The sequence below is a fragment of the Eurosta solidaginis genome, chromosome 3 (genome assembly GCF_040869045.1).
Source record: "Eurosta solidaginis isolate ZX-2024a chromosome 3, ASM4086904v1, whole genome shotgun sequence".
NCBI lineage: Eukaryota > Metazoa > Arthropoda > Insecta > Diptera > Tephritidae > Eurosta > Eurosta solidaginis.
The window spans coordinates 104,016,347-104,035,607 of NC_090321.1; the positions used below are offsets into that span (position 1 = coordinate 104,016,347).

Consider the following 19,261-nt stretch of genomic DNA (forward strand, 5'->3'; position numbering starts at 1 on the left):
TAAGTGTTTTATAGCTATACTAAAATGAATAATATTCTTTTCTTTTACATCAGTTTTCTTATTCTTTCAAAATAAACGGCTCATATGTTGATAAATTAGTTTAGCTCTCTATATAAGAAAACTGGTAATTTGCAATGAACAAACGGTCCTGATAGCTAGTGTAAATATTTCAAAATTTTAAGGCTTTGAACAGATATACTAGATTTCCTGGTATATTTTACACCTTTCCCCGTCGGAGAGGTGGTCATAAATACGTATGTATGTATATGAAAATACTAATAAGATATTAGATATAGGTTTTCTTTTTCCTTAATTGATGCACCAGCGTTTTGATGTAACTAGATTGGTTGGGATGCTTCGATTATGTCGACGTGGAAGATATGGCATATGTTCGATCAAGGATATGCAGCGAAAAATCCACTTAGGAAATCCTCAAGACAATCTAGGAAAAATTACTCATTTAATTCACTTCACTCTAATCGCACACTTTACTTGCAATAAAGGGTTAAAAAAGGGGAACACTTACCAATTGAAAAAATGTAATGTACTTGATAGGCTGATTTATTCATAAGCAGCTTTATCACTTAAATACTGCCGAACCGAACCGATTAAAATTGTTAATCATACCCTTTTCTAGGTATTTTAATTTTTTTTTCACTATTTTGAAAAACAATCAGACTTTACTTTACATTTATGAGAGGTTCAAAGAAAAACTTACGATTGAAGATTTGTGAAGAAGTGTTTAGCTCGCCGGTTCCGTAGGAAAAGAAAGAGCATTTTCCCGCGGAAATAGTTAAAGGCTTAGCAACCAGCTGGAGAATGTATCGGTACAAAATATCGCAAATCATATGTTCAAAAAAATGAACTTTACAATATTTTAAGTTGTGTTTAATAAGCACAAAATTCGCTAGGAGCTTTATTTATGGTATTCATTCAACCATATGAATTTCTTGGGGGGAGTTATTGCAAGCAATAAATAGCAAGATACTTGCAGTTTTAAATAACAATTTTTTTTTCCAATGAGTAAGAGCTCGTAGGCATAACCATGGGTTCATGATTGTGGAGGTGTCATAAAAAGAAAGTTTAAGGCAAAGTGTCAACAAGAGGAAGAAATTGATATGTAATATGTATAAGAGCAGGCAGATTTGAAATGGAACTCTTGCAGCCCTGTACCCACGGTACACCCCCCCCCCCCCCCCCCCTAGAGTGTTGGTGCGGTGCGTAACATCTCAGATCCTTTTTGCCTGAATATTCTTCCTATGATAAACTCCTAGTTTCACTGTGCTTTCATCCTCCAGTTCGTACATGTTATAACCCTGCACTCCAACGACTTTTGCCTTAACGAATTTTTGGGCAAATTTCGCACAAAACTTTTTAGTAGCATCACTCTGAACAAAGTTCTTCCTATAAACAAAATCGCCAACTTTGAAGCTCGTTGTAGAACTACGTAGATTGTAACGCTTTTCCGAAGCCTCGAACGCTTGTTTAATATTATCCGTGATGTTCTTTCGCACAAGTTTAAGTTTGTCATTTCTTGTTATTGGAGATTCATCTAAATTCTCAAGTTTTCTGAGTAAAGTGTACTCTTTAGCGTGTGATAGAATTTGTTGACCGAATAATGCGAAATAAGGTGTACAGCCTATAGATTGGTGGTATGAACTCCTAAGTGCCTCAGCAATATCTGGCAGATGTTGGTCCCAGTAAGTTTGGTCACCCTTAAGATATGCCCGTATACCCGCAATTATTGAGCGGTTAACCCGTTCGCTGGCATTTGCCTGTGGGCTATATAATGCCGTATAAACGTGTTTAACACCTCTTTCAACTAGCAGATTGTTAAACTGTGCAGACTTAAATTGCTTGCCGTTGTCACTCAAAACAATTTCGGGTGTTCCGAAAATACTGAAAATTTCTCTCGTATACTTGCAAATAGCGGACGTATTAAAATTGCGGACTTCTTTAATCAAAGGAAATTTGGTTAAATGAGCAAGTACAATAAAAATACTAATATTTCCTTGCCCGGATCTAGGGTCCGGACCAAGTTGATCAATATATAGCTTCTGGAAAGGACGTTGGACTGTAAACTGTGCTGTCATTGGAGGGCGTAGCGTGGCATTTGGCGCTTTGCTCTGTCGACAAGTATCACATCGACAATCATGTTTGGCCAAAAGAAGTTCGTTCTCAAGCGTTCCAATGTTTTGGCTATGCCTCCATGGCATTTATTTGGTGAACAGTGAGCATCCTCTATCACTTTTTGGGCTAATGATTTTGGGATCCATAATTTTCAATTATGTACTTCTCGTGACGGATCACCATCAGGATGTTCCGTCCGCTTATATACAAAATTGTCTACAACCTGTAAGTCAGGTAATCAGCTTGAGTTATTACGGACGTGGTATATTAATTTGTTATACTCATCGGACGAAAATTCGGACGACTTAAGATCAACTAATGGATGGACTGATAACTCGTTAACTTCTTCAAAATTCTGACGTGACAGGCTATCTGGCACTACATTCTGAGAACCCTTCCTATGCTCTATTTTAAAACGATATCCTGCAGCTTAAGCGACCATCTGGCTAACCGACTGGATAAGTCAGTTTGCCGCATGAGCCACTGTAAACTGGCATGGTCAGTGACAATCGAAAAGTCCTGCCCTTCCACATATGCTCTAAATTTTTTTAAGCTTAGAACTGCAGCAAGACATTCCAGCTCAGTAACGCTGTAGTTACTCTGAGCTTTATTTAATTTTTGTGAGAAGTAGGCTATGGGCATTTCGATTCCTTCTTCGTTATTTTGAGCTAACACTGCACCAACACCAAGTTTACTTGCATCGCATTGAATAATAAATGGTTTGTTATAGTTCGGGCTGACTAAAATTGGTGCGGAGCATAATTTATGTTTTAGAACATCAAATGATTTCTGGGCTTCTTCATTCCAAGCAAATGCTTTGCTCTTTTTAAGGAGATTGGTTAAGGGAGAAGTGACAGCAGCAAAATTGTGAACGAAGCGGCGGCACCAACCGGCAATTCCAAGAAAGCGTCTTAACTGTTTCACAGTCGTGGGAACTGGATAACTCATTATGGCAGAAACTTTATCGGGATCTGTTCTGAGCGTACCATTACCTACAATGTAACCGAGATACTTGACTTCTTTGATACAAAACCTACTTTTATCAATGTTAATTGTAAGGCCTGCTTTCCTTAATTTATTTATTTATTTATTTATTTATTACAGCTTATAAGCCTAGATTAATAACTCCATATCACATATTACATATTATATGAGATCTCTTCTATCTATCTTATTGCAGTTGTACGACAATATGATATTAATTTCTTTTTAAATACATTCAGCTCTTCACAGTTTCTTATATCTATAGGAAGTTAATTAAATCTTTTTAATCCTTTGTAAAATAAGTTGAGCTGTCCGCTTTCTGTGGAAAAGAGCGGAAGCCTAAAATTATTCTTATTTCTAGTATTAATATTGTGAATATCTTTTTGGTATGCAATACTATTGCTCAAATACTCCGGTAAATTCCCTTTTTTAATATTAAAAACAAAAATCATTACAAAATAAAGTATACGCTGTTTAACACTAAGCCATTGTAATATGTTCAGCATATCACTTGTCGGAGTATCACGTTGTTTATTTAATATAAATCTCATCGCCTTATTTTGCATTTTCTGTAAGCTATCTATTATGTTATCTGCCACCAGAAACAGTATGGTAGGGCAGTAAGTAAAATGGGGCTCCACTATAGTTCTATATACTAAGATCTTGTGCTTCTTCGATACGTATTTACATGACCTGTACAGGAAACCTATTTTTTTAGCAATCTTTTGCTTAAGACCATTTATGTGGTCTTCAAATTTCAATCTATTATCATTAACTATACCTAAATAGTTTAGTTTTGACACTTCCATAAGTACACTGTTGTCTATTTTTAGTTCATAACTGTTACTAACGGGGGTTCTACTCAGAATCATATACTTGGTCTTATCGGCATTTATCTTTAATTTATTTTGGCACGGCCATAGGTATATATTATCTAGGTCTGATTGCATTTTTTGCATAGCTATATTAAAAATTTTATCGCTTATCGAAATGAGAGTATCATCTGCAAACAACTTTAAGTTACAATGCTTTACTGATTAAATTATATCATTTATATATATTTTAAACAATATTGGTGCAAGTACTGATCCTTGTGGAAGGCCAATATCGACTGGTGTTTCATTTGAGAGAAATGTTCCATTTACTTGAGTTCTTTGGCGACGATTTGAGAAGTAACTTTTGAACCATGCAAGCGCTTTATCTCTCACTCCAATGCTGTAAAGTTTTTCTATCATAATTTGTTGAGATATTGTTTCGAACGCTCGTTTTAGGTCTAAGAATACCGCAATTACAAAATTTTTTTCATTAAGTTGGTTTTTCCATTCAAAAACAATTGAGTTTAAAACAGACTAGCAAGAATATTTTTTTCGAAAACCAGATTGCTCTGGTATTACAATTTTGTTCAACTCCAGGTACTGTTCCAGCTGTTCTTTTAAAATTGATTCAATGATTTTTTCATCGGCCGGCAAGGTATTTATGGGTCGCATTTCATTAGATTTTATAGTATTTTTAACTTTTTGAATGGGTTTAACTGTTGTTAGCTTCCAAAAGTCTGGCATTGTACCAGTTCTGAAGCTTTCATTAATAATATTCGCATAAAGGTATCCCGTGTACATAACAGAGTCTTTAATTACATCTTCCGTAATAAGATTATTTCCGCCTATCTTATGTTTAAACTTCTTAACAATTTGTGTCACTGTATCGACAGTCACTTCATCAAATTCGAAGCAGCTTGTCACGTTGTATTCGTGGTTAAAGTTATTTGTGACTATTTCAATGTCATTGTTTATATCTTTTATACTCTTAACGAAAAATATATTAAGATTATTAGATATACCTTTCCCATCTTCATATACTTTATTATCGATTTCGATCTTTTTAATTAGAGATTTTTCTTTTTTCAAATTTACAGTGTCTTTTAGACATTTCCACATTTGTTTACTATTTTTGCTATTTATTGAAATTTTATTTTCTAGGTATTTAGTCTTCTTAATTTTAATTAATTTTTTGTATTGCCTGTTTATAGTTTTATACAGTCACCGTTTATTTGACAAATTTTATACAAGCTATTTTTACACTTATTTAAGTCTGTTAGCTCTCGATCATACCATTTGTTCATGAGTTTTACTTCAAATTGTTTTTCAAAAGTTAAACATTTCATGGCTTGAGCCATAACATCATTTATTATTCGAACTTTTTCTTCGACTGATACCATATTCATTAAACTCAGGTTATAGTTTCGGAATATATTCCAAAGATTCTCAGCACTGTAGTATTCCCATGAGGTTATACAGTTTTTTAAACGCATTTGGTATTCTTTCTCTGATATCAGATTAAACCTAATTGTTTCGTGGTCAGATATTTTATTATCTTCAAGTCTCTCAAATTAATGTTATCACTATTAGAGTATAATAAATCAATCCTTGTTTGGGAGGTTTCTGTGATTCGGGTATTGAAATCTATTTTTTGGGTCATGCATACATTTGCTATAGTGTCATTTAAGCTATTTCGAATTGTAGTATTTCTGTTCATGTCTATATTGAAATCTCCTACAAGAATATTACTCTCAGTTGGTACAAATTTCACTAAAATACTTTCATTTAAGTAATATATAAAATCAATGTCATTGCTATTGGGTGAATGATATAATACTCCGACACACCATTTTGTACCACTGTTCCTTATTTTAATAATTATACACCACACATTTTGGCTTATACTGCTGTTGTATATAACCTTATATTCTATTGTTTCATGAACGTATATAAGTACACCGCCAGTATGTCTGCTGTGCGAGTCACATCTAACGATATTGTAATTAGTTATTTTTAATTCGCTTTCTTCTATATTACATGTCGCTCTAGATTCGGAACATAACACAATAAACGGATTTTTTTCATATATTAGCATTTCAAGTTCACATTTGTTAGCTAAGATTCTATTTATATTAAGATATATGCCTAATAGTTGCTATTTACGGTTTGGCTTTTTTTGTTGGCAGTATTTTGTATATGCCGGGCATTTAACACTAAATGCAGAATGATTCACGTCAACGTCTAATAACTTTTTTTTTTTTTGCACTAGTTCGTTATTACCTCAGACTTACAGTCTTTTTCTTCATGTGCACCACCGCACTTTACACAGGCAATTTTGTTCGTACATTCATTGGCTTTGTGCAGAAAGCTTAAACATTTAAAACATCTTAGTACGTTGTAATATTCGAACACTCTGCAACTATCGTATTCTATTTTGATTCTTCTTTTCGCAATTAACAACTCGCATGTATCAAAATCACTCTCTAAAAGTACATTATACCTTTCTTCGCGTTTGTTTTTATCCTCATATACTTTTATTATTTTGATAACATTGCTGTCATCCATTTCATTTTGTTTTATTATACATTCAACAATTCTTTCTTCGCTTAGTTTACTTGTTAGGCCCAACACTTAAACCATTTTCTTTTTTGTTTGGTTTCTTATCTTTTCAACTTCGTATTTTTCACCGATCTGTTCACTGATTTTCTTTTGCACTGTTTCTAATGCATTTCCATCAGCGCATTCAACAATTATGCCGCCACTGTTGATTGCTCTCACATCTTTAATAAGGCATTCTGTCGGCTCAATGACCGATATAAGAGCATTTTTTGTTTCTTTGTTATTTTTCTTTGCATTCCCTTTTGGTTTAATAACTACTTTGTTGACATTCTTCTTTGCTGCTTGTGCATATGTCGGTTTGTTATTAACATTGCTCTCCACATTTATTGCATTCAAATTAGTTGTGCTTTGTTCGTTCGGTAATTTACTCTTTGCGATGTTATTGTTTAACCCTTTGGTCACTTCTTGAACTATTTGTTTTTTCATTTCATCATATTTCGCTTGTAGCTGTTGGTCTAATATAACACTAAGTTCATTTACTATGTCGCTCTTAAATTTTTGACACTTCCTATTAAAAATATCATCAACAATTTCCTTCACATCGTTTTTCTTCAATTTATTTTGTTCGGATTTTTCAATTACATGTTTTATTTCCAAAAATTTCATGTTATTGATAGATAAGCTACATTCATTTCAAAACCATTTAATGTTAAGGTTTTCATTTAAAACTTTTAATTCTGCTCTCTTAATATTACTGCATTTAAGGCAATAGCTTTTACCGCAGCCCCCATGACACTCCACGATTTCATCTATGAGCGACAATTTCGCTGTGCAATCACAACACTCGGAAGGCATGTTAAACGGCACTTCAGATATTATTTATATAAAATAATTTCCACTGATTTTCAACAAAATGTATTATTATAAAATAGAGTCACTGTCTCTTACTTCTTTAAAGCTTTCACTTTAGATAATTTATATCATATAAGATATATTTTTCACTGACATCCATTATGCTCAAGACAAACACGTCCGTTTCGTTCGCGCACCAACAGTATTGGTAAGCATCGTCGGATAATACGGACATATGACTCTTAAAATCTTCAGACACTATTAGTAAGTCGTCTAAATAAACAAAAACTTGATTTTTAAGCTGAGGTGAAATTACGCGATCCATCAAGCGGCATAAAGCTTGTGGAGTGTTGCATAGGCCAAATGGCATAACGCAATACCTGTAAAGCGGACGATTAGGGACGGTGAAGCATGTGTAATCTCTGGAGGTGTCTGCGAGGGGGATTTGCCAAAAAGGCACGTCGCAAGTCGAGAGAACTTATAAATTGAGCCTTTGGTATCCTACTAAGGATACCATCAATTTGTGGAAGCGAATAAGCGTCCTTAATGGTTACGCTATTAACTTTTCGTGAGTCAAGGCACAGACGGACTTTGTTAGGCTTCTTAACTAAAACCATCGGACTGGACCAAGGACTATTCGGAGCCTCCTCGATTACACCAAGTTTAATCATTTCATCTATCTCCGCATGAACAAGTTTCTCTACGGCCGGAGATATAGGGAAGTATCGCTGCTTGATCGGACGGACATCTGGTTGAAGTTCTATCTTATACTCCATAAGTGAAGTTTTTCCAAGTCCTTCTCTTTCGAAACTTGGAAACCTATTCTTCACTCGCTCTAACTCTTTCTTTTGCTCATTGTCTAAGCAAATACTATTTTCATCTTCTTTTGTATCTACAGAAATCTCGGATATAACATGAGGTGCTATCTTGAATTTTACCCAGAACTGTATCCCAGAATAATTTCCTGTTTCATACTTGGGACAACAAGAAACTCAATAGTTTCTTCTTTTCCCTCGAACTTTACCTTCAGATCGATTGTACCATACACAATTTGCTGGTTTCCGTCGGCGGTGTACACGGACATAGTATGCTTGCGAAGACTACCTTGCTTACTAAGAGATTCAGCTAATTTGGAACCTATACAGCAAACTTGAGCATCACTATCCAACAGTCCTAAAAACGCACTATCTAGCATTTGAATCTTGGCATATGGTCTCAGATCGAAAGGTTTTTGTTCAATGGAACAAACAAGTTTATGTACTGACGTACGAGCATTATTTACTTTTTTTCAAAATTCTTTTAATAGCAAGATATTTGCAGTTTTAAATAACAGTTTTTTTTTTTTTCAAATGAGTAAGAGCTCGCAGGCATAACCATGGGTTCATGATTGTAGAGGTATCATAAAAAGAAAGTTTAAGGCAAAGTGTCAACAAGAAGAAATTGATATATAATATAAGAGCAGGCGGATTTGAAATGGACCTCTTGCAGCCCTGTACCCACAGTGCAATACTGTTCGTGGTATTACATATATAAATAAATTAGCGGTACCCGACAGATGATGTTCTGGGTCACCCTGGTCCACATTTTGGTCGATATCTCGAAAACGCCTTCACATATACCTTTTAAGACCCTCGTTAATACCTTTAATTTGATACCCATATCGTACAAACACATTATAGAGTCACCCCTGGTCCACCTTTATGGCGATATCTGGAAAAAGCGTCCACCTATAGAACTAAGGCCCACTCCCTTCTAAAATATTCATTATCACCTTTCGTTTGATACCCATATTTTACAAACGCATTCTAGAGTCAGCCCTGGTCCACCTTTATAACGATATCTCGAAAAGGCGTCCACCTATAGAACTAAGGCCCACTCCATTTTAAAATATTCATTATCACCTTTCGTTTGATACCCATATTGTACAAACGCATTCTAGAGTCAGCCCTGGTCCACATTTATAACGATATCTCGAAAAGGCGTCCACCTATAGAACTAAGGCCCACTCCATTTTAAAATACTCATTAACACCTTTCATTTGATACCCATATCGCACAAACAAATTCTAGAGTCACCCCTGGTCCACCTTTATGGCGATATCTCGAAAAGGCGTCCACCCATATAACTAAGGCCCACTCCCCTTTAAAATACTCATTATCACCTTTCGTTGACTTGATGTACTAATAATGATTGTTAAATAAATGATAATTATAATGATAATGATTCCCCAATCATGTTCAAAAAGAAAATCTGAGGTGCAAGCTCGTCACAGTTATAATTGACCACCGTGTCAGGTAAGCTAAGTTACTGTCAAAAAATTTGTTTATTTTCAAAATTTTCTCGTTAAAAATGCAAATTATCAACAAAAAATTGTATATACATAATAATAAAAGGACTAGCGGTGGCATAAATTTAAATTTTTAAATGCTTTTTACTGATGACTTTTTACATCTTACGAACGTATTTGAACTGCCTAATTTTAATATATAATTTTATTACATAAATATATTAATACATAACTAGCTACAAGGAATTTGGTGTACATACCGTCATAATACACAAGTGCTCCACAGAGTTTATCCTTTTTCAGCATAGGAAAAAGCTCCAAAGCGTCCTTCTTTGTAAGATAGTATGAACTTTTGACATTTCTATCACCAGCGACGAGATCATAACACTTAATTCCAACCCAATAGTAAGGTACTTGCCACCACCTAAAACACGAAACGTTAAAATATTGTCACTTATTGGGGCAACTCGTTCAAATTTGCAAATGCCTTGTGAACCGGAAAGGCATCGTAAACCATATAATACACCATTTTATTTACGAGGTTTACAAGACCTTGGCAATACTGAATGAATTGAAAATCTTTTCTGTTTTGGTAAAGTTGATATCCATATTGCGCACCTATGTAGATCTAAACAGGCGTCAACTTAAAAACAAAGTTTATCAGTAAATAAATTCAAAGTTAGCTCCCTTCAGATCTAGATAGGCGATGTTTGTGTTTTCGTATGAATGTATATGTATAAAAATATGTCACCGACTTTTCTAAAAGCAAAAGGAGGCCCCGACTCGATGCATCCCAGCCCCAGCTACCAAATTAACTATACGGAGATTAAGCGTATAAGAGCTAACAAAAAAAACTAAAACCACCCTATATTGAAACATTAAAAATAATTTCAAAACAAAACGAGTCTCAAATAATTTTTTGTCTGCCATTGCATATATGTATGTCGACCTATCCTAATAGAAAGGTGGTAACTTAATAGTTTTGTTAAGGGCGTATCTCAGACATTCTGTTAATAAGGCTGCATATGAGCGAAGTCGTTAATAAAGTCGTATCTTTCCGACCCCAAAGTTGCTTAAAGGCAACTTTGACTTTTGTACCGTTTTATATGAACCAAACAAAACTAACTCTTCAAGTCATGCATCGAGCTGGTTAATTACAGTTCTAAGAAAAGGAAACCAACAAAAAAGTGTCTTTTGTGTGGCGATTAACGTAACGGTGATGCTTTATTCGGAGTTTAGTCGATCATATTGAGCGTGCTGAAATTTTAGTGCAAAACAAAAAAAAATTATTAAAAATACTTATAATTAGGTAATTAAAAAACTAAATACGCAGTTGTAACACTAAAAGGTGAAATAAAAATTAAGTATTAAAATATTTAAAAACAAGTTGCATAGTTGGAATCTATAATTTATTCTTTTCTTGAGTTGCTTGTAAGCAACATCGGGCAACGGACTTTCTGAAGCAGATATAAAAGCAGCTCTGGAGTTTGATTGGGACGAGTCTTCTGATGAAGAGTGCGAAGTTGATGAGGCTGATATTTTACAAAAAAATTTGAACGAAATTTTGTAAAAAGGTGAGGAATTTGAGATTGATTTGTTAAACGGTATCGCCAATGTAGAACGTGATGAAGAGTATCCTGAGTGTGCCGAAATTATTGCCCTGGAAAAAGTAGATTTGTCTTTGTTTCGATAGAGGAGATGTACCATTCGAAAATCGACTAGAAGATGTTGAAATAGTGAATAGCCCAATACAGTATTTCCGTTCATTTTTTGACGATGCAGCGATTGAATTTATTGTAAAATAGACTAACTTATATGCACTTCAAGAGTCCTGGTCTGAACTGAAATGCACTAAAGAGGACATTTTCGATAATGTGGGATTTTGTTATATTTGGGTGTGATTAAGCTTCCAAATGGCATGGTCCCAATAGCTAAAGTTGACTGCAGTGACGGATTCGATGCCGAGCAACAAATTTGAAAATATTAAGAATTTCCTCCATTTCTCTGACAAATCGAAGCAACCTAAAAAAGGTGATTCTCACTATGACAAGCTGTATAAAATATGTCCAATTTTATCGATGCTCAAACACAAACTCAACAGTTTAGCTCAATAAGAACACCAAAGTACTGATGAGCAAGTAATAGCATACAAAGGTAAGTTCAACAAAGTTTACAAAGGTAAGTTTTACAAAGGTAAGTTGACGCCTTGCATTAAACTTTTTAGGAGCATCAGCATTCAAGCAATATAATCCCGCCAAACCCCATAAATGGGGCATGAAAATGTTTATACTTGCAGGTTCATCCGGAATTATATATGACTTCGCCCTCTACGTTGGCGATGGAACCTGCCCTTCAAGACTATATCTTGGAATATCATCTGACATCATTTTATATTTGGCATCCTCGGTCCCCAAGTTCAAAAACTACAAGCTGTACTTCGATAATTGTCCGAATCTGATTTGAAAAAGCTTGGCAGAGGATCTTACGATATGAAGTGCGAAGTAAAACAAGAAATTGCTACAGTTCGCTGGTTGGACAACAAAGCTGTACAGTTGTTATCTACATTTGTTGGAGATGAGGCAATTGGAACATGTCGTCGTTGGAGCGCAAATAAAAAGCAATTTATAGATGTCCCAAGACCAGCTATTGCATCAGAATACAACAAGCACATAGGGTGAGTTGATCTCTCTGATATGCTTATGGAACTTTATAAAGTCAATCATCGATCTGTTAAATGGTACATGCGAATGTTTTACTGGTGTTTGGGAACGTGTAACGACAGCCTGTCTCCATACTGGCTTGAATGAGTAGCAGAGTGTATATGCGTCTATTGTTTATGTGTTTTGTGTCCAGGTCCGTGCCTTAGCCGTAATGTTGCCACTAATCTAATGACATCATGTATTTACAACATTATAGCTATAGTGAACACAATGTTGCATCGGAAATAAGATGTTGCGCTTGGCATCATGCTGTTATAATAAATAAAATATCACCATGTTGCTAAAAACCTAGCAACATTAATTAATGCCATGCACCTTATGTGTTTGTTTTGTTCTGTATTATGTATGTGGATGTGTATTTGTGCAAGGCTATGAGCGTGTGAATGCATCAGTGTGAGCGGTCAAGGCACGAACCAAATATATCTCTGTAGGTGTTCGTTTTGTGGAGCGGTAAGCGTGTGAATGTATGAGTGCATGATTATATGAACGTATCGATGAAATACGGGAAAGCCGAAAAGAAAGTTTGGCATGTATAGGGAGGAATTTCCGTTTCTGGGTAACGTTCCTTACCACGGCGGTGGCTATAAGAAGGGGAAAAATGAGCCAACGGCTAAAGTATTATTTTATCAGTGCCAGTGGGTGTAAGTGGAAAGTGGTTAACACAAACAAAAAAAAAATTTTACGAATCTTTAAATAATCCAAGTTTTTAGTGCGCGCCTCAAACCGAAGTAAAAGCCTGTTTACTAAATTTTGTAGCCAAGTACCTTTTTCTTAATTGTGTAGTGCGCGGCGAAAAGTGTCTCGCGACCGCTAGAATCAGGCAAATCTGGTTTGCCAGCTAGCTCCCGATCATGACCGTTGCAGCAGAAATAAACTAGACCACAAAGGCTATCGCCACTGCTAAGACCAGGGCACTCCCTGCTGGAAAGAAGCCACTGAGAGAATTTAAAGTTTCGTTTTACGGCCTCAAAAGGCAAATTAGCGGCATCAAACTCCCGACGGCACTCCACGTCTACAACCACGTATACAACAACAACCACATCACCGGTTAAATAGGCTACATACCGCCCGGCAACTACCACCACGCACTATATTATATTTTTAAGTTGGTGGCGCACACCACAACAACAACCACCGCAGCATTTGTTTTATTGACAACATACGGCCGGAACAACCACAACAGCATCTTTTTTTTATATTGGCGACGTACCGCCCTACAACAACGTCTTTATATTGGCGGCGTAACGCCCAACAACAACCACAAGAACATGGTCACTTAGGACATAACATAACAGTCATCGCATACTTTTTTATAGTGGCGGCGTACCGCCCAACGACAATTACATCTTACCGTCGGCAGACCGCTCAACAACAATTACCACGCATCCACAAGCACTACATTATATTTAATTTTTTGCCTGCGCACACCACAACAACAACTGCAAAAACCTAATAAAATTGGCAGAATCGACATCATTTCTCACCGGCAGTACTGGACCGCAACAACAACAGCCACGACACCACATAAAACCAAAATCCTCTACGAACACACAACTTGAATCAACCCAATATAAGTTTGGCGACAGCTTGTATCCATTTTTGCGCTAGTCACACATCTTGGTAACACAAGTAACAAAGAACATCGGCGGAGGGAGGAGCTTTTCCAACAACACATTTTTACTATATTATGATTGTTGCATATTTTGTATAGATTATTACATTTATTTAGATATTGTTATAAGGAGCATAAGTTTGATAGGGAACGGGCAAAATGGTAGTCATTTCCGGGGCCAAGCATATCTTTTTCGCGCATATAAATTCTGATTTTTACTTTAACTCCATATTTCAGGAGTTAATGGTGGTACTTTTGCCTCCATAATTTTTTTCTTTTCGTTTCTTCATTTTCTTAATTTGTCCACTTCAGTTTGGCATTTAATTTTTTCTTAGTATTTTTATATCTCCGTCTTCTACCATATACACATTTTTCTTTTACACATGGTTTCTGCTATCTATGGTAGCACCAAATTAGAATTTTCAAATTTTTGCCATTTTTTTATATTTTTGTTTTGTACTTACTTTTTACCAATTCCAATATAACTTTTTTTTAACCTCACAAACCCGAGATTAGGAATGTTAGTGTGCCTTCCGCACAAAAGGCATTTTTTTGGTAGAATACACATTATTTTTTTTTTTGATCTTCACGCTGGTAGATTTCATACTACCAAAGCACTCATTACCAAAGACCACTAGGGAGTGATCTTGGTTGAGTGATTGAGGGTGGCTACCGTGAGCGTATGTATATATGTTTTTGACTCCTACTATTTCAGCACATCAGTATATTAGCGTGGATCAGAAATAATTATTTCTACGGAAATAAGATACCCCACACCTTGCTTCTTTTATTTATTTATATTCTTTTTTACAAACCATTGTATTAAATTGAATCGAATTGAATTGAAATCTTATGTTTTTGGTTTTGCTTTTTTTGTTGAAATTTAATTCTAAGTGGTTTTTTTTGCATTCTATAGGATAGATAGCTCCAGGGTATAGTTATAAGCAAAAATTAAATTGTTAATAAAATTTAAAATGTTTGGATAAAAACGTAGCTTTTAATAATGCAGGGCTAAGTCTAATTTTGGTGTTGGTGCTGCGCTTGTGCGCGGTAAGGTTAGGTGAAGGTGAGTGGTAGGGGAAAATTACTGAGTGACACACGGACAAACTAGTGTCAAGCTTGGGGGCACTGTAAGTAGATAGGAGTCAGCACAATGCCCACGGTGCGGTGCAAGTTGCACTGCAGAGGGAGGGTAGACTCCACCTGACAGGACAGGCCTTCGTCTTTTCCCCCCTCTTAACTTTACCTCTCACATGTGTTTACATCTTTTTCAACTTTCCCTTCTTTTACAACATATGCAGGTATGAACCCTTCTTGTTCATGTGGCTGTGGGTGAGGTCGGTGGTGCAATACCCCGCCCAAGACGACGAGCTAGCCTGGGCCCGCAAGCATACCTGCTTGCCGCCGCTCCTCACCACCCAAACAGTCAGCCACGTCACAATGGCGCCCAACGTGGGGCCCGATCACCTTTTTTAGTTTTTTTGTTGTCTTTCCATTTGTTTTTTTTTTTTATTTCAAATCATTTCTAAATTTGTAGTTTGTTTTGCAAATTTTTTTCGATCTCCATTAATCCTTCAAGATCCGCTTATATTTTTGTTTTGTTTCCAAAATTTTCTTCCAATTTTTACCCTTTCTATTTTCAACGACAATAGCCCGATCAAATTTTAATTTCATTCACTTAGTTAATTATCCCTTATTTTAAATTTCAATTTTCCATTTTTCCTTTGATTACTAAATTCTTGTTTGTTACTTTTAAATTTCTTAATCTGTTTTTTACCTTTCATTCCTTAGATTTTTTTAAATCCCTCTTATCCTTCCGATCCCAATCCCTATTTCGGTCTTTTGACTGGACAGGGACCGTCATGATGGCCGACAAGTGTCATCATGACAATAAGATAGGGATTAGCGAAGTGCTCATACCAGGGTTCCTTCTTCGGGTTCCTGCAATTTGATTAAGTGCTACCTGGTATGACACTTAGCTAGTGACGGACTTAGGTAGGAGATCGTGGCGAGCTGTTCAGGCTACCTCACCGGGAGACCAGCATTCCCGGTAAGTGAGGTTTACAGTCGTCGCAACGATATTTAGGAGTAGGAGGTGTGGCATCCACACTTAGGAATAAGTTCTTGAACGTGAAGTGCCATACTTCCACGGACTGCACGATTGACCAGACTTCAAATACATAGAGACGGGCTAAATACCTTCGCTGAACCTTCGCCAAGGCAGCACCACAGACACCAATACAAATACATTAAATTTCATTTGTTAACTTTTTATTCCAAATTCAAAATTTAATATTTTTGAAGTTGCGAGGTTATAAAAATTTTTTTTACTGATTATTTCTTAGTCGAATTAGGGTGAGACAACCACAAAAATAAGGTTTGAATTTTGATTTCAAGGAATCTTAATATTTTTTCCATTAGTTTTTTTTTATTGGTTTACTTGGTTGTATTCATCCATACAGACTACGCTGTTTCTTTTACCTTTTTTTGGTTGCAATCTCAATTTTTTTTTATTTTTTTTATAGAGTTTTCCTGCTAATGAACTCCTACAACGTCTACATCTAGCGAGTTCACACACACTAACATAGCGTTAGAGATTGGTTTTAGTTTTAGTTTTATTTTACTTTCAGTTTTATCCCTGAGGTATTTTTTTGGATTCTGGGTCAGACCCTTAAATCGTCAAAACTAGATCACTAGGTATCAAAAATATTATTTGTATTTAATTTTTAATATCTGAGTTATCTTGTTTTTGGTTTTGGGTCATATTTTTTGGGTTGGATACTAGACATTTAACATTTAAAATTAAAAAAGTTTTTCTTGCTACTCATACATACAGAAGCCAACATATAATTTGAATTCTCACTTTTGTAAGTCTCAAGTTTCTATTATTTCGATTATCATATACATAATATATTTACACCCAAACACACATTGTTTGAATTCTCACACACACGCACATAGCCCCTGAATTTAACTTCAGTTTTAATAAATTTTTTTTTTATATACTTCAAAATTTTTGTTTTTGATATTAACGTGTAAGTTTTCTTTTGTCATACGCATAAACCCACAAATTGCTTGAATTACCATACACATACATACATACACACAAACATATTACTTAATAATTGAGTTGAATTTTATATACATATATTGTAATTTTTATATCGATTATTTAATAGCCTTTATTTATACATTTTTGTATTGGGTTTTGGGTGAATTTGGACCTATTATTGAACTTATATTTATTTTTTATTATTTGGATCTGCAAATACAAACAGATTGTTTTTATCGGAATATTTTCTTTGCATATCATTTTTTTCTTTTTCACATAATTTTTTTCTTTTTTTTACCATTTGGGTTGCGGTCGGGATATCGTGTCTTTAGAGGTATTAGGGTGTCCGGGACAAAATCTCTAGTTCGCTCTTTTTATTTTTCGATTGTTCTTGCGTTTTTTTTTGGATTTTTGGCTAAAAGTTTTTGCCGCTGCAGACAGTGAATGTCTGACCAAGGCCAGGACAAACATACCGAGGAAAGACCTTTTGGGCGATTGGGAATTTTAGATTCCAATAGGCGTGTTACAAGGAGTCGTGCCAGGGCCCTTGAAAACCTGATTGCTGGTTCACTTTTCACACAAATTGACACAGGGATTCCGCGGGCCATAGACGTTGTACCCACGGATTATTTCAATAGGTGCGCTTCGCGGATTTTCGGTTCGTTTGGCCCTGAACGCCCGATAGACTCTCTTTCGCGAACGGGGTGTCTTTCAACGACTCGGAAAATAGTTTAAATTTCACCCAGAAGATCGATTTGGTGTGCCAAATGTCCGATAGCGAGAACGTGGATGCACATGGGGGCAATGTTCCATCGCTAAACGCACCAGCAATGGTTCACGGCGGCATAAATGCTCCTCTCACCGACGCCAATGAGCATGCAACCAATGTTGAACAGCTGAGCCGCATGATGGCGATGATGGCGCAACAACAAGATTTGGTGATGCAGGGTGAAGTGCGAAGCATCAAGACCAATGTCGATCATCTTGGTGGTCGCGTGGCAGAGATTGAGGCATCCAGTCACGCGGTGGGACATCGGTCCGCTGTGGCATCCACGCCCGAGCCTCAGAACCAAAGGGGAGAAACTGCTACAGGCAACAGTGTTCCGAGTGGCAGTCGGATTACTGAGCGAGATGGTAGTGACCCTCCAAGGTGGAAAAAGTTGGATTTGGAAAAATGGCACATCAAATTCGATGGGACCAGTAAAGGCATAAGCGTCGAAAGCTTCATCTTTCGGGTGGAAAGTACGCGCGAGCAGCATAATATTTCCTTCTTCTAGCTTTTCACGGACTTTCATTGTCTGGTTTCCGGCGGTGCCTGAAGTGGTATTGGCAGGTCCTTGAAGACCATGCGGAGGAGCCGAACTTTGGCTACTTTGAGCTAAAGTCCGAGCTACTGAGCCACTTCAAGACTGCCGAGTCCGACTATGAAATCAATCGTGAAATCATGGAGAGGAAACAGCTGCCCGCGGAAGCTTTCGACGACTTTTTTGCCGAAGTCCATAACATGGCATTCCGTTTGCGGAAGAGGATCCCTGAGAGGGAGTTGGTTGGCATAATCAGGGCAACTTCAAACCATACCTGGCCAACTTGACCTTCGCCATAAAAATGGACTCGTTGGCGGAGCTCAAGGCGGAATGCAAGAGAGCCGAAAAACTTATTAAAAAGAATAAGATTAGGACTAGGGTAGTTAACGAGGTCGATTTTGAGCAGTCAAGGGGAGGAGAGGAAACAAAAGTCGAAGCTATTGTTGGGAAACCCCAGTACCAATCCCAGCCTCAACCTCTACACCAAACCCGAACCAATCCCCATAGTGTTCGTCCTTCTGTTAGTCCTGCGTCTAAGTCCGCCGTCAATTCCTTTTGTGCTTCGCCTTTCCACTTAATGTTGTATTTTTCGTGTGGTATGCCGGTGGATCATTTTGTGAAAAACCCGGCAGAAGCACAAAAACCAAATAAATGTTCGTCCGCGTTCCACAATATGGTCTGTTCTGGGTGTGAAAGTGATTCGTCCTTTTGCGTGTTTAAACCAAAACAGGGAAACCCCAGCCTGGCGGAGTTAACCGTGGACTCTAGCCAGAAGACAGGCAATCCGGCAACACTCAAGTAAAAATTTTGAGGAAAAGGGATACGGAAAACAGGGAAGAAGTGAAGCAGGCAGGAATGACACGGGAAAAAAGGAGATTAAGAGTTTACACTAAAGAAAGCTAGAGTACGAAGAAGCAAGAAAAAGAATATGTTGTGATACAATAAA

The 19,261-nt window shown here is 36.6% G+C and overlaps 1 protein-coding gene across 4 annotated transcripts in view; it reads right to left on the reverse strand.

Moving 5' to 3' along the window:
- The window catches only part of Gpo1 (glycerophosphate oxidase 1), a 350,155-nt gene that overhangs the window by 91,476 nt on the left and 239,418 nt on the right, over positions 1-19,261 (reverse strand). For all 4 annotated transcript variants that reach the window (XM_067772901.1, XM_067772900.1, XM_067772903.1 and 1 more), the window contains one exon: positions 9,888-10,051. In XM_067772901.1, the coding sequence (XP_067629002.1) occupies positions 9,888-10,051 (164 nt within the window). The remainder of the gene's footprint in view (positions 1-9,887; positions 10,052-19,261) is intronic.